A 14,640-nucleotide genomic window follows, 5' to 3' on the forward strand; every position below is an offset into this window, starting at 1 on the left:
ATGTGGAATCTAAAAGAAAGGATACAAATGAACTTATTTCAGAACAGAAACAGATTCACACACTTTGTAAAACTTATGGTTTCCAAAGCAGATAGGTGTTGGGGGGAAAGATGAACTGGGGGATTGGCATACGCACACTGAGGTATATGGAATTATTGGCCAACCTGGATCTGCTGTATAGCAAAGAGAACTCTACCCAGTATTCTGTGATCATGATCATTTATGTGGGAAAAGAATCTGAAAGAGAATGGATATGTGTATATATGTATGACCGAATCACATTGTTGTACAGCAGAAATTATCACAACCTTGTAAATCGACTATACCTCAAAAAAAATACACTTACTCTACACTTTGCATTGTTCTAATAGACTGAAATTTTTCTGTGTGGACCAAATTGAGAGGGACCGATCCTCAGATTCAGTCCCTGTGCACTTTTTACTTGGGGAGGGGGTTAAAACTGTGACCTCAAAGATGAATGTGAATGCTCTAGTTTGGAATGCTACCCCGCCCCCAGTACCTAGTTGATTTCCAACTCTACCGGGTGGACAAGTCTCCTGCTGTGTGCAAAGGACACGCCCCGCAAGGGAGGCTGTAGGGGGAAAATAGGGATTTCCAGGTCGGAAAACGAAGAAAAGCGATGGATTTGGGGGCCAAAGGTGAAGAGAATTTACTGTGACATTTGGGGCCACGCTTCGAGGATATCGGAGGTAAAATTTCGCCGGAGGAGCTGGAGTGACCCAGACAGGTTTGGCAATAAAGGCTCAAAGGGGTCCGGGCTGGGCAAGTTTACAGACCAGGATTGGAGGAGAGAACCCAGGAGACCTAAGGGCAAGCATCTGGGCAAAGGGCAGAGCTCCAGCAGCTTGGAGAGCCGGTGTAGGGATGCAGAGGACTCCGCTACGCTCCGGTGCTGGACCAGCAGGAAAGCGGGCGGAACCTTCCGAGGACCCGCCCCATGGGCGGGGCTATTTTGTTGGTTACATAACAAACGTGTGCGAGCGGCCGGGGAGAGGTTCGGGCGGTGGCGGTGGGGGCGGGTCAGGGGCGGAGTCGGGGCGGGGCCAGGCCTGTACCGGGCCAGCCAAGATGGCGGCCATGGAGACCGAGTCGGCGCCGCTGACCCTAGAATCGCTGCCCACCGATCCCCTGCTTCTCATCTTATCCTTCTTGGACTACCGGGACCTAATCAAGTACTGGAACGATGCGCATGGCAGGGGTGGGGTCATGGGTTGGGGAGAAGGCTGTAAGGTAGGAGGGACCGAGGCCCGGCTCACTGGCAGGACCCGGACCCCCGCGTCAACCAGAAGGTGACGCCAAGGCCGCCCTGATCCCGCAGAGCCACCTGGGGGTCAGGACAAGGCCGAGGGCGAAAAGGGCCCCGCCTCGAGGTCTTCCTCCGGTTCAGGGCGCAGGCCTGAGGAGCGCCGAAAGCTCTCTCTCCCAGGCCTCGGCGAGGCCCAGTTGTAACCCGGGAGATACTGCTCCTTGCTGCCGACCGGCAGACCCCCGCGCCTCGCACCTCCCGGGCGTCCCGGGGGTCTTTGCCCGAACCAGGCACCCCTGGACGCTTTGGAAAATTCCCTGTCCGGGCCGAGCGCTCTTCTCTGCCTGGGCATGGGGCCTGCGGAGTAGGGCGCCAAAGTAGGCAGGTGGGACGCCCGAGAGAAGCCAGGCGACCCCCTGACCCCCAGGTGCGACTTCTGCGGCAACATATCTAGCAGGGCTCACTTTCGGACTTCTATGATAGAAAACTGTTTCGCTCTGAGCCTTCCTCCTCAAGGTTGCACGTTGGATTTTGTGTTTTGGTATTGACTTCCGGTGGTGCGATACAGGTGACCATCTTCCCTCCCGTATGCCGTGGGTTTCCCAGCATCTGTTCCAAAAATAAACACCGATGGCTGGTAGGGGTATTTAAATGTCCGGTTCCTTCAGCGCTTGGGACGGCCTGGGATGGTGGAAGAAATGGCGCTGTTTACACCCTTGACAGCTGGTGGCATGGCTCTTTCTTGTGCCACCAAATATATTTGCAGAGGAGGCAAAGTCGCCCTCTTAAGGATAGGTAGGCAAGACTGGTTTTGTTTTGTTTTTCGGATTAGCCATTGGATTCTAGCTTTTTGACGATGGTGCTCTGTGTTGCCAGGGATCCTTTTAGAAATACAGTCTTCATGAAGTCAGCGGTAGCTGTTGGTTGGTCTAGCTAAGTGGTCTAGCAGTTTCTGGCTGCTATCTATATTAGCACCTGTAACACTTCTATTTTTCTGGAAAAAAATTTTTTTCTCTACTCGGGCTTGTACTAAAGCAGAGAAAGTTTCTTTTCTTTGGAAGAGGCTGTTCCAGCTGCAAACCGTTTTCATCTGAAATAGCTGTTGCTATAGCCTCTTAGAAATCACTCTCACACACACTCTTTCCATCTATGGGCTGCATTGCCCAGAGTGATCTTTCTAAGACAGATTTGGCTGTCATCCTCCTTAAAAATCTGTAATGCTCCTTGTTTACAGATGATAACCTAAACTTCTGGGAACATTTAAGGCTCTTATTATTTGGCATGGTCCACTCTAGCCAAACCTGTGCCAGCATAACACACTTGTGGGATATTTTTTGTTCTGTGGTTTAAGCTCTCGTCCTTGCAGAGAATGCTGTGTCCCCCTCTTCTCAGGCTGGCAAGATGGAATTCCTTTCAGATCCCCCCTCCTGAGTTTCTCTACCTCTTCCTTCCTTCCGCAGTTTATTTACCATACCTGATAGATTGTGCAGCTCTTAAATGTAAAGACTGTCTTGTTTATATCTGTAGTCACCATTTACTCAATGGATTTTTTTTTTTTTGAGTGACTTCTGTATGCCCCCCTGTTAAATATTGGGAATACAGTAATGCACAAGACAGATAAATCCCCTCTCACAAGCTTACAGTCTAGTGGGCAAGATACAAAAACAAACGAGTACATAATTACAAGATCTGCTGTGGGTTATGAAGGAAATGAACCAATTGCTCTGTTAAGGATTTAGTGCAAATTGGAAGGTGCTGCCATATACGACAGCATAGAGCAGTCCTGGCAGAAGGAACAGTGTTTTCAGAAGCTGATTGGACAATAGCATAGCCTGTTGGAGGAGCTAGAAGATTGGTGTTGCAGGAGGTAGGGAGTGACTCACAGTCAGAGCAGCTTGAAAAGAGACTGGTGAGATCATGCAGGACCCTGTGGAACAAGGTGAGGAGATCAGATTTTATTTTAAATGCTTTAGGTAGAAATCAAAGTTTTAAGCAGAAGTGACATGATTCCTCCATAAATGTGCGTGGAAGTGAACTGAGTTGAATACTGTATTGAGGTTCTTTTTTTTTTGGTCTTTTTGCCTTTTCTAGGGCCGCTTCCCCGGCATATGGAAGTTCCCAGGCTAGGGGTCTAATCGGAGCTGTTGCCACCGGCCTACACCACAGCCACAGCAAAGCAGATCCAAGCTGCGTCTTCGAGCTACACCACAGCTCATGGCAATGCCCGATCCTTAACCCACTGAGCAAGGCCAGGGATTGAACCCACAACCTCACGGTTCCTAGTCAGATTCGTTAACCACTGCGCCACAACGGGAACTCCTGTATTGGGGTTCTTGAGAGGAACAGAACCAACAGGGGGTGTGTGTGTGTGGTTTATTTGAAGGTATTTACTCGTGAATTGTGGAGGCGGAGAAGTCCTGTGATCTGCCATCTGCAAGCTGGAGACCCAGGAGGGCTGGTAGCATAGTTGGCAGGGCTGAGAGCTAGAGAGCTGATGGTATCAATTCCAGTCTGAGTTTGATGGCTGGAAAGCCAGGAGTGCCACAGGTAGGAGAAGATGGATGTCTCAGCTTAGGATCCAACGGAGAGCAGACTCACCCTTCCTCTGCTTTTCTGTCCTCAGCAGGCCCTCCCTGCCTCGAATGATGCCCTCCCACACTGGGGAGGGCCATCTGGCTAACTTAGTCCACCAACTCGAATGCTATTATTTTCTGGAAACATTTCACAGATACATCAAAAAAATAATGTTTAACCAGCTATCTGGGCATCCCTGAGCCCAGGTAAGCTGCCTCAAATACCATTGAGTTTTATTCACAGAAAAGTTCCTAGTGTACTGCAGCTTCTTTCCTGCTCTATGTAACTCAGCATCGTCAAGTGTCCTGCCTATTGCTAAGCTCTGAAGTTTTGGGTACCTATTTGCTGAACTGAATTAGCCCATTGGGGTCATTGTGTAATATAAGCTGCATAGCTTGGTCTCTCCATTCCAGGGTATTTATTGTGTGTCATTCATAACCTTTAACCCTCACTGTGTCAAAATTACATGCGGCACTTTTTAAATATGCACATGCCTGAGGTACAGATCTCACCACATGCCGACTGAGTCAGAACCTCTAGGACAGTAGATCTCATCTTTGATGTGCATCAAAATCACCTTTGGTGCATATTCCAGAGATTTTTTTATGTTGCTTAACTCTTGGGACAGTGGAGGGAGAGGCATCCAAAAAAAGGGGGAATAGACTTTGGATTCCCAGAACCGGAGGGATTCCTGGGTTTGCAAATGTTAGTTTGGGCATCTCCTGACGTTGGCAGAAAAAGATGAGGATAATGTTTGTGTACAATCTGAAAAATGAACAAAGGCTGTTCTGTTTACCATCAGTTGTTTTTTAAAGTGCCCCACTCATGGTCTTGACAAACCCCATGTGATTTAAGATTCCCTTAATTGGTTGGCTATTGCCCAAGTGGAGCTTTGAGTACCTACTCTCTACAACTTTGACTTCTCTTCTGAAAGGATAGAAACCCATTTTTAAAAATCTTAGGTTCAGTCTTTTTGCAAATTAATTATGTAGGTTAGAATTTACAGGATTGGAGGACTAATTCTATTGGATTAGAAATCTTTGTAAAGTAGGAAAATTATTTGTGTCTAACATTCCATGTTTTTGAGCAGCTGATCATAGTTTGAATAGCTATGGCTATTCAGTCAGAACTGTTGTGAATCTGACATCTTTTATAGGTGGGATTTCCAATAGTTGCTGTAATTATTTTTGGCTATAATACTTCTTTGCCTTAAGAAAAAAATTAGAGCAGAACAAACAAAAGCCTGTATGTTTAACATCACATGTTTCACAGATCTTAAAAAGAGCACTTTGTTTATACCTGAATAATGTTTCTATTTGTAGAATTGATTACTGCCCCAATAATAAATATGGGAAAGTTCTTTGATTTGAAATTAACTCCAATGGTTTATATGTTTTATAGACTTCATGTGAAAATTACAGTTGAAGCTATTTTGATGTTTCTTTGTGAACTCAAATAGTTACGATTTCACTACTCACAAGTTAATTATACTAGCTAACACGTTAAACAGGTTTTAAAAACATACCGTCTTGCAATCATAAGGGTAGAAAGTAGCAGAAAAGCAAAAGGAATGAAACAAAACTTAACATGAATATTTTAATCTTTATTTTTGAATTGTTTTCTTGTTCTCTTTCACACTAACCCCGAACCTGGTCCCTGCCAGTTGTTGCTATGTCAGTCGAAGACTTAGCCAGCTATCAAGTCACGATCCACTGTGGAGAAGACATTGCAAAAAATACTGGCTGATATCTGAGTGAGTATTTGGGAAACATGTTTTCTTGAACTTTGGCCCTTGGCTTCCATTAGAGCCAGTCTATCCTGAGTCTCCTCTTTAACACTTGTCGTCTGTCTCCTTTGATGGCTCTTCTTATGCCTGCCAGTAAATGCAGGTGTTCTCCAAGTGTCCTTGGCTCCCTGCTCTTCTCCTTCTGGGAAGTCTCCCACATGCACTGCTGCAGCTTTTGGAGACCTGTGCACTTCCAGCTCCCAAACCTGAGTGTCCACCCCGACATCCCTGCTGAGCTTCACATGTGTTTGCACAACCGTCTGTTGTACCTTTCCGTTGGAGGGCCCACAAGGGTTCACTGAATTCAGTAAATGTTAATAACTTTAACCAAATACAAATGACAGAAAGTGGGAGCTGGGAAAGGTGAAAGAAAGGGTGGGATTGCTAATATCTTTTTCTCAGATTGAGGGGAGTCAGGTAGGGACAGAAGTTGGTGAAGCAAGAAGTAAAGATTTAAAGATATTCTTTAAAGCTGCAAGCTACTCAGTGGAACTAAAAAGTAATAACAGGAGTTCCCGTCGTGGCTCAGTGGTTAACGAATCCGACTAGGAACCATGAGGTTGCGGGTTCGGTCCCTGCCCTTGCTCAGTGGGTTAACGATCCGGCGTTGCCGTGAGCTGTGGTGTAGGTTGCAGACGCAGCTCGGATCCCGCGTTGCTGTGGCTCTGGCGTAGGCCGGTGGCTGCAGCTCCGACTGGACCCCTAGCCTGGGAACCTCCATATGCCGCGGGAGCGGCCCAAGAAATAGCTAAAAAGACAAAAAAAAAAAAAAAGAATTTTGTGTTGGGAGTTCCCATCGTGGCTCAGCGGTTAATGGATCCGACTAGGAACCATGAGGTTGCGGGTTCGATCCCTGGCCTTGCTCAGTGGGTTAAGGATCCGGCATTGTCATGAGCTGTGGTGTAGGTTGTAGATGTGGATTGAATCCCGTGCTGCTGTGGATCTGGTGTAGGCCGGCGGCTGCAGCTCCGATTCAATCCCTAGCCTGGGAATCTCCATATGCCGCATGGGAGTGGCCCAAGTAATGGCAAAAAAAAAAAAAAAAAAGTAATAACAGAGCCTCCAAACACTGGGAGGAGGGAGAATGGAGACGAGGGAATTTTAAGATTTGCTGTATTCCGATCTTTTACTTTGGGGTATCAGTAGACAGATGTAAAATTGATCAATCAAGAACTAGTGGCATCAGTGGAGCTCCTGTCGTGGCGCACGGAAACGAATCTGACGAGGAAACATGAGGTTACAGGTTCGATCCCTGGCCTTGCTCAGTAGGCTAAGGATCCAGCATTGCTGTGAGCTGTGATGTAGGTTGTGGACACAGCTCAGATCTGGTGTTGCTGTAGCTGTGGCGTAGGCTGGTGCCTATAGCTCTGATTCGACCCCTAGCCTAAGAACCTCCATGTGCTGCCCATGTGGCCCTAAAAAGACAAAAAAAAGAAAAGAACTAGTGGCATCAGAATTCCCTGGTGGCTCAGGGGGTTAAGAATATGGCATTGTCACTGCTATGGCTTGGGTCACTGCTGTGGCGTAGGTTCAGTCCCTGGCCCAGGAACTTCTGCATGCCTCCGGCACAGCCAAAAGCAGAAAAAGAAAAGAAAAGAACTAGAGGCATAAATATTTAGAATTATAGAAATAACTTCCAGAAATAACTAAAATTTCCCTTGAGGGGTTGGACTTCGAATAGGAGACTGCCTAGTTTTTCATCATAAGTTCTTTGGTACTTTTTGGTTTCAATGATATGTATGTATAATATTTAGATTAATGAAAAGATACTTCCCTTCCACCACTACCTCCACTCCCTCCTAAAATACACACACACACAACATCCTGAATTATTCTTTTCCCTCTCCCTAAACCTGCTCCTCCAGCATTCGTGTCTTCATAGCAGTACTATCCATCCCAGCATCCAAGCCAGAAACAGGAATCATCCTAGATCTCATCTGTGCTTCTCTCCCTACGTTCATTCAATTACTGACGCTTTCTGATGTTGGCCCCTGCCTATTTCTTCAGTCTTTCTTCTCATTTCATGTAGCCACCACAGTTTTAGTTCAATTCATCGCCTCTTACCAGGACTGCTGTAAAACCCTCCTAACTCATCTCTGTGCCTCTAGTGTACACCCCTCTCCAACCACATGCCCATTTGGTTTTAACTCCACTGTTAAAACCCTTCAGTGGCTCTCCATTCCTTACCAGATAAGGCCCAAGCTCCTTAGGATGTTACTTTAAGGCCCTTCCTGGCTGCCTTATCCTTATTTCTCTTTACCTTATCCTTACCACTTCTGATGCTGGAATTTACCTTCATTCTTTCTCCCTGATTAGACTATACTTTTTTTTTTCTTTTGTTTCTTTAGGGCCACACCTGAGGCATATGGAGGGTCCCAGGCTAGGGGTCTAATCGGAGCTGCCTATGCCAGGGCCACAGCAACGCAGGATCCGAGCCGCATCTGCAACCTACACCACAGCTCACGGCAACGCCGGATCCCTAACCCACTAAGCGGAGCCAGGGATTGATCCCGCAACCTCATCATTCCTAGTCGGATTCATTTCCACTGCGCCACAGCAGGAACTCCGAGACTATACTTTTTTTTTTGTCTTTTTTTTTGCTATTTCTTGGGCCGCTCCCTCGGCATATGGAGGTTCCCAGGCTAAGGGTCGAATCGGAGCTGTAGCCACCAGCCTACGCCAGAGCCACAGCAACGCGGGATCGGAGCCGCGTCTGCAACCTACACCACAGCTCACGGCAACGCCAAATCGTTAACCCACTGAGCAAGGGCAGGGACCGAACCCGAAACCTCATGGTTCCTAGTCGGATTCGTTAACCACTGCGCCACGATGGGAACTCCCTCCGAGACTATACATTTTTAAAGGCAAAAATGTGCCTTATCTTTAAATATCCTCAGTGGCTAAGTAGACAATAAATGTTTGTGGAATGGTACCACATAGAAATGTTGAATCATGTGATTCCTTTGATATGCTATATAATTCTTTGGTTAATCCAGTGTAGATAAATTAATGTTCTCATATCATTAAATTCTAAATATTCTCTAAAAATAGAACAAATACATATGTTTTAAAATTTTATAATTCATGTGTTTTTGGGAGTGAGTTAAAATTCATACTTCATGTACTATTCAAATTATACCTTATTAAAAGTTAGAACACTTAAGAAAAATTTAAGTAGAAAGTAAGAAAGTGGAGGAGTTCCCGTCGTGGCGCAGTGGTTAACGAATCCGACTAGGAACCATGAGGTTGCGGGTTCGGTCCCTGCCCTTGCTCAGTGGGTTAACGATTTGGCGTTGCCGTGAGCTGTGGTGTAGGTTGCAGACGCAGCTCGGATCCCGAGTTGCTGTGGCTCTGGCGTAGGCTGGTGGCTACAGCTCCAATTCAACCCCTAGCCTGGGAACCTCCATATGCCGAGGGAGCGGCCCAAGAAATAGCAACAACAACAACAACAAAAAAGAGACAAAAGACAAAAAAAAAAAAAGAAAGAAAGTAAGAAAGTAAGTGACTGACAGACAATCCCACCATGCTAACAATAAATTTGTTAAATTTTCTGATGTATCACTTTTTGGGACCTAGTCTTGATTTGAAGCTAAAATAAATGAAAAGGAAGGCAAAAGTAACCATAAATTCCCAATAAAGTATGTTGGTAATTGTAAAGTATATGCTAATTTCACTTCAAAAGATTTTTAATCTATTTTTTAAATCTATTTAGGGAAGAGAAAACACAGAAGAACCAATGTTGGAAATCCCTCTTCATTGACACTTACTCTGATGTAGGAAGATATATTGACCATTATGCTGCTATTAAAAAGGCCTGGGATGATCTCAAGAAATATTTGGAACCCAGATGTCCTCGGATGGTTTTATCTCTGAAAGGTACTGGGAATGCAAGGTCTCCTAGCTCCATTTGAATTACTATAGTATAAATAACCAAATAGCTTTGGGTTTCTATCATCTATACCAGTCTGTGCTACTCTAACATTATCTGTAATTCACCATTCACATTTAGCCAAGGAAAGCCTATGTTGCTAAAAGGACCCTGGCTCTGGTGCTTGCCCTGTTTTTGCCTACCTCAGGATCCACACGATTCTTTATTACAAGGGAAAGCTGAACTCTTTTTATCCTAATATTTGTTTTTGATAAAGAAACTAGTAATGCTAAAATTGCTTGAGGATAACTACTGTGATTTCTTTTAAAAGACTTTTTTTAATTGAAAAATTGCTTACTGTATCACCCTATTTTCAGTACAAGTAAGTGTCTGACTTACTTGTGTAATATTTGGGAATATAATATTTAGGAAGACAAAATATTACAGCCTAGGTCTTTAAGTATATAAGAGCAGCAAAATAGAGTAGGGTAAAATTCCATCCCTATTTTGACATTTACAGAATAATGAAAACTAAGATCTGAACCACCATCTATTTGATCCCCAAAGTCTGTGCTCTCTCTACTATACAATTATTGTCCAATTTTGGCAAGAAGCATTATCAAGTTATTGCCTGTTACTTTGATTTTTAAATTTATGCCCAAGATATATATAAATGGGTTGCAGATATATTGCTGTGTATCTGCTTTAGCCTTCAAGTTTTTATTTCAAATTTCTCCATTAAAAGGAATTTTATGTGTTTTGGTTTTGCTAAGCTGAAACTGGGACTAGTCGTTCTTAAATCTATTCCTTTTGAACTAAGTTCTCTTGAAATGGCATTCTTTTTACATTTCATATTTCTCTTGTCCTTCCTATACAAATATGAATTTCATACAAATCATGATTGCATGACCAGGTACTTAAAATTGACCTGCTACAGGGTAGAAGAGAATAATTTGGCAGAGTAGAGCTTTGAAGGAAAGTACCTTTGATTAATATTTTCATTTGTTTGTTTTGCTTTTTAGGGTCACACCTAAAAGCATATGGAAGTTCTCAGGCTAGGAAGTTATCTAGCTATAATTGGAGCTGCAGCTGCACAGCAACACCAGATCTGAGCCATGTCTTGACCTGCACCACAGTTCTCGGCAACACCAGATCCTTAATCCACTGAGCGAGGCCAGGAATCAAACCCACGTCCTCATGGATACTAGTCAGATTTGTTACTGCTGAGCCACAACGGGAATTCCTTGATTCATTTTTTTTTTTTTTTTCCCCACTGTACAGCAAGGGGGTCAGGTTATCCTTACATGTATACATTACAATTACATTTTTCCCCCACCCTTTCTTCTGTTGCAACATGAGTATCTAGACAAAGTTCTCAATGCTATTCAGCAGGATCTCCTTGTAAATCTATTCTAAGTTGTGTCTGATAAGCCCAAGCACCGGATCCCTCCCACGTTTGATTCATATTTTTAATGGTTCTTTTTTTTTTTCTTGAAAGAAAAGAATAATATTCACCTGGTATATGGGATTAAGTAATTTCAAGAGAAAAATAATTCTGACCCTAAGTATTTGGTGGTGATAAATGAAATAAGCAAGGGTTTGCAATAGCTACTATTGATTAAACACAAAGCTAGGCACTAAACTAAGTACTTTGTATTATTCCATTTAAGTTGCCAAAATCCTATGGGGTAGGTAAGAACTATTCTCATTTTATAGGTGAGCTACCTGAGGCATAAAAAGCCAGATAAGTTGTTTGCCATCACAAAGCAAAGGCAGAGCCAGGATTTGACTCTAGAGCTGTGGTCTTAACAGCAGTGGAAAGAAGAGAGGACCTCTCCTGTTTTGTTTAGACTGTCTTAGGACTCTTAGAGAGCTAGCTCAATATTAGGATATTTGGACTATGAATATGTAGACATTGTTCTTCTTGAGGCACAGAGCTGTCAAGAAAGAAAGGAACTAAGGGTACATAGCAGCTCCTTTTTTCTTTTTCTTTCTTTTTTTTTTTTATTATTTTTTTGGCACTCAATTTGCTATTCCCAGGCTCCCTGCTCACTGTTCTGTACTTAATGGTTGGAAGTGAGGTTATCAGAGAATTCCTTGATGGCCCTATTTTACTCCTGGGTGCCAGTTTTCTGGGGTCTTTGCCATGAGTTGGAATAGGATAAAGGCTCTGACACCTAGAAAGCTGGGGATTCTATTAATGCAGCCTCTGTGTTTTAGGACTGAGTCCTAAACCAAGCTACTCATTTCAAGGGCTAGAGTCCCTGACTTAATTTCAAAGTTATAGCGATCACAGACAGGAAGGAAACTTGGCAAAATAGGATATTGGGCTTGGGAACGTTTTGATGAAGTATCTTGAAATTATAGTATATTGACATACTTTCTACCAACCTAATGATATATACTATGTATATTCAAATTTCATACTAACCTTATGTGTTCGCTTAAAATTTTAGAGTCGGAAGGCACTTTTAGAAATCCTTTAGACCAGAAATTGGCAAATCTTTTCTTTCTTTCTTTCTTTTTTGTCTTTTGCCTTTTCTAGGGCCACTCCTGCGGCATATGGAGGTTCCCAGGCTAAGGGTCTAATTGGAGCTGTAGCCCTGGCCTACACCAAAGCCAGAGCAATGCGGGATCCAACCACGTCTGCAACTTACACCACAGCTCACAGCAACTCGGGTTCCTTAACCCACTGAGCAAGGCCAGGGATCGAACGTGCAACCTCATGGTTCCTAGTCAGATTCATTAACCACTGCGCCACAACAGGAACTCCGGCAAATCTTTTCTTTGAATGACCAGGTAGTAAACATTTTAGGCTGTGAGGGTCAAATGGTCTCTGTTAACAACTATTCAATTCTACTATTGAGGGAAAGCAACCATAGACAGTACAAAAACAAATGGATGTGGCAATGTTCCAAGAAAACTTTATTTACAGAAGGAGGTGGCAGGCCAAGATTTGGCCTGCAAGTTGTGGTTTGCTAATCCCCGATTTAAACTGGTCCCTTCATTTTACAGGTGAATGAACAGGCTCAGAGGAGTTAGGTGACTTATGCAGGGTCCCATAGCTAGTTAAGTAACAGAGCTAGAACTCTAACACAGGTTTCTTGACTCCTAGTGACCTTTTCACTGCTTCCTCATATAAGAAGGCTGGGGCAGGGAAAGTAAATGAACACTTAATTGAAGGCCAGCAAAACATTTTATTAATAAGCTCATGAAGCTTATTTAATCCTCCACTATAATTCCCTCAGGTAGGTGGTATTACCTTCTATTTTGCAGATGAAGAAACTCGATTAAAGAGGTGAAATAACCTGCTGGAGATCCTAGTCAGTATAGTCATCCCTTGGCACCCATGGGAAACTGGTTCCAGAACCCCCTGAGGATGTCAAAATCTGCAGATACTCATGTCCCAGAGTTGCCCTTTATATCCTTAACCTCGACATGTGTGCCTACAGAGGGCCCACTGTAATTGTAGAGCTGAGATTTGAACCTGTCTGAGTCCCAAATTCTATTATCGTAGGCAGCCCCTCTAAACATATTTCCTTATATTTATCTTTTGCCATATTTGTTGTGCTTTTTTTCTGGTTTGCTATCTCTCTCTAGGAAATTCTTGGTTTCTTAACGTAATATGTTAAATGTCCAACATGTATCATTAATTATATAAATACTAATGTACTATGTTACATGTCCAACACATAGTATTAATTATATAAATATTAGTTTCTTTTCTCATCCAAGGTCTGGTTCGGGCAGCTGTTCAGCTTGTTTTCTTTTTTACTGAACTTTTTGAAAAATCAACTTTTATTTTGTAGGAATTTTAGATCATAGGACAATTGCAAAGATAGTACAGAGGGTTCCTGTACACCTCTCACCCAGTTCCGTCTCCCCTAAGATATTGCCCCATGGGTCACTGCCTCAAGCTCAAGTCCTCATTGGTCCATTACTATTAACTAAATTCTAGGCTTTATTTGGAATTCACCAGATTTTCCATCAAGGGAATCCATTTTTGATTCCTGCGTCCAATTCAGAATACCACATTGCATTGAGTTGTCATGTCTCCTTGGTGTCCTCTGGTCTGTGGAAGTTTCTCAGTCTTTCCTTGTCTTTTCGTGACCTTGGCCTCTAATTCTAAGGAGTATTAGCTATTTGGCAGAACATCCCTCAGACCGACTCTGTTTAAAGTGTTACTTATGGTTAGACTGGGGTAATGGATTTTCAGATCACCACCGAGTGAAGTGTTTCTCTCATCACGGACGTGGGAGTACACAATAGCCACAGGCCATCACTAATGATATTAACCCACCTGCAGAACTGCGCACAGGTCGTTAAGTGTGCAACTCAGTGAACTATCACTATGCGAACACACCCACTGCAACACCCTTTAAGTCAAGAAGTAGAATAATTATGTGGGCCTGGGACCCTGTCTTTTTCAGGGGTAACCACTATCCTGATTGCTAATTCCACTGAGTAGTTTTCTTTTTGAACTTTATATAATTTGCTTGGTTAAACATGTATTTTGGGTGAATTATTTGTTTCATTTGTGAGATTCAGCTATGTTGTATCAGTTCATTTTTGTTATGGTATAAATGATCCACTATATGATTAGACCACAATTTATATATTTATTCTACTCTTGATGAATATTTGGGCTATTGCTAGTCTTTGGTATTATACAAATAATGCTGTAGATCACTTTTGATGTACATATGCATGTATTTCTTTTTTTTTTTTTTTTGGTCTTTTTGCCTTTTCTAGGGCTGCTCCCACAGCATATGGAGGTTCCCAGGCTAGGGGTCTAATCGGAGCTGTAGCTGCCAGCCTAAGCCAGAGCCACAGCAACGCAGGATCCAAGCCGCGTCTGCAACCTACACCACAACTCACAGCAACGCCGGATCTTTAACCCACTGATCAAGGGCAGGGATCGAACCCGCAACCTCATGGTTCCTAGTCGGATTCGTTAACCACTGAGCCACGACGGGAACTCCCATATGCACATATTTCTATCAGGTACATATTTAGGATTGAGTTTGCTGGGTTGTAGAATGTGCTTATATTAAACTTCAAAAGATACTGTTATTTCCCAAAGTGTTTTTTGCTACTTTATGTTCCTACTAGCACTTTAATGTTGTCATTCTTTTTATTTTAGCC

The 14,640-nt window shown here is 43.4% G+C and overlaps 1 protein-coding gene across 1 annotated transcript in view; it reads left to right on the forward strand.

The window, feature by feature from the left end:
• Nucleotides 1–1,058: 1,058 nt before the first annotated feature.
• Nucleotides 1,059–14,640, forward strand: part of FBXO3 (F-box protein 3) — a 39,560-nt gene continuing 25,978 nt past the window's right edge. The window contains exons 1-3 of the mRNA XM_047776031.1: nucleotides 1,059–1,193; nucleotides 5,505–5,594; nucleotides 9,340–9,503. Of these exons, the coding sequence (XP_047631987.1) occupies nucleotides 1,090–1,193; nucleotides 5,505–5,594; nucleotides 9,340–9,503 (358 nt within the window). The 5' untranslated portion in view covers nucleotides 1,059–1,089. The remainder of the gene's footprint in view (nucleotides 1,194–5,504; nucleotides 5,595–9,339; nucleotides 9,504–14,640) is intronic.

Source organism: Phacochoerus africanus, chromosome 4 (genome assembly GCF_016906955.1).
Source record: "Phacochoerus africanus isolate WHEZ1 chromosome 4, ROS_Pafr_v1, whole genome shotgun sequence".
Lineage (NCBI taxonomy): Eukaryota > Metazoa > Chordata > Mammalia > Artiodactyla > Suidae > Phacochoerus > Phacochoerus africanus.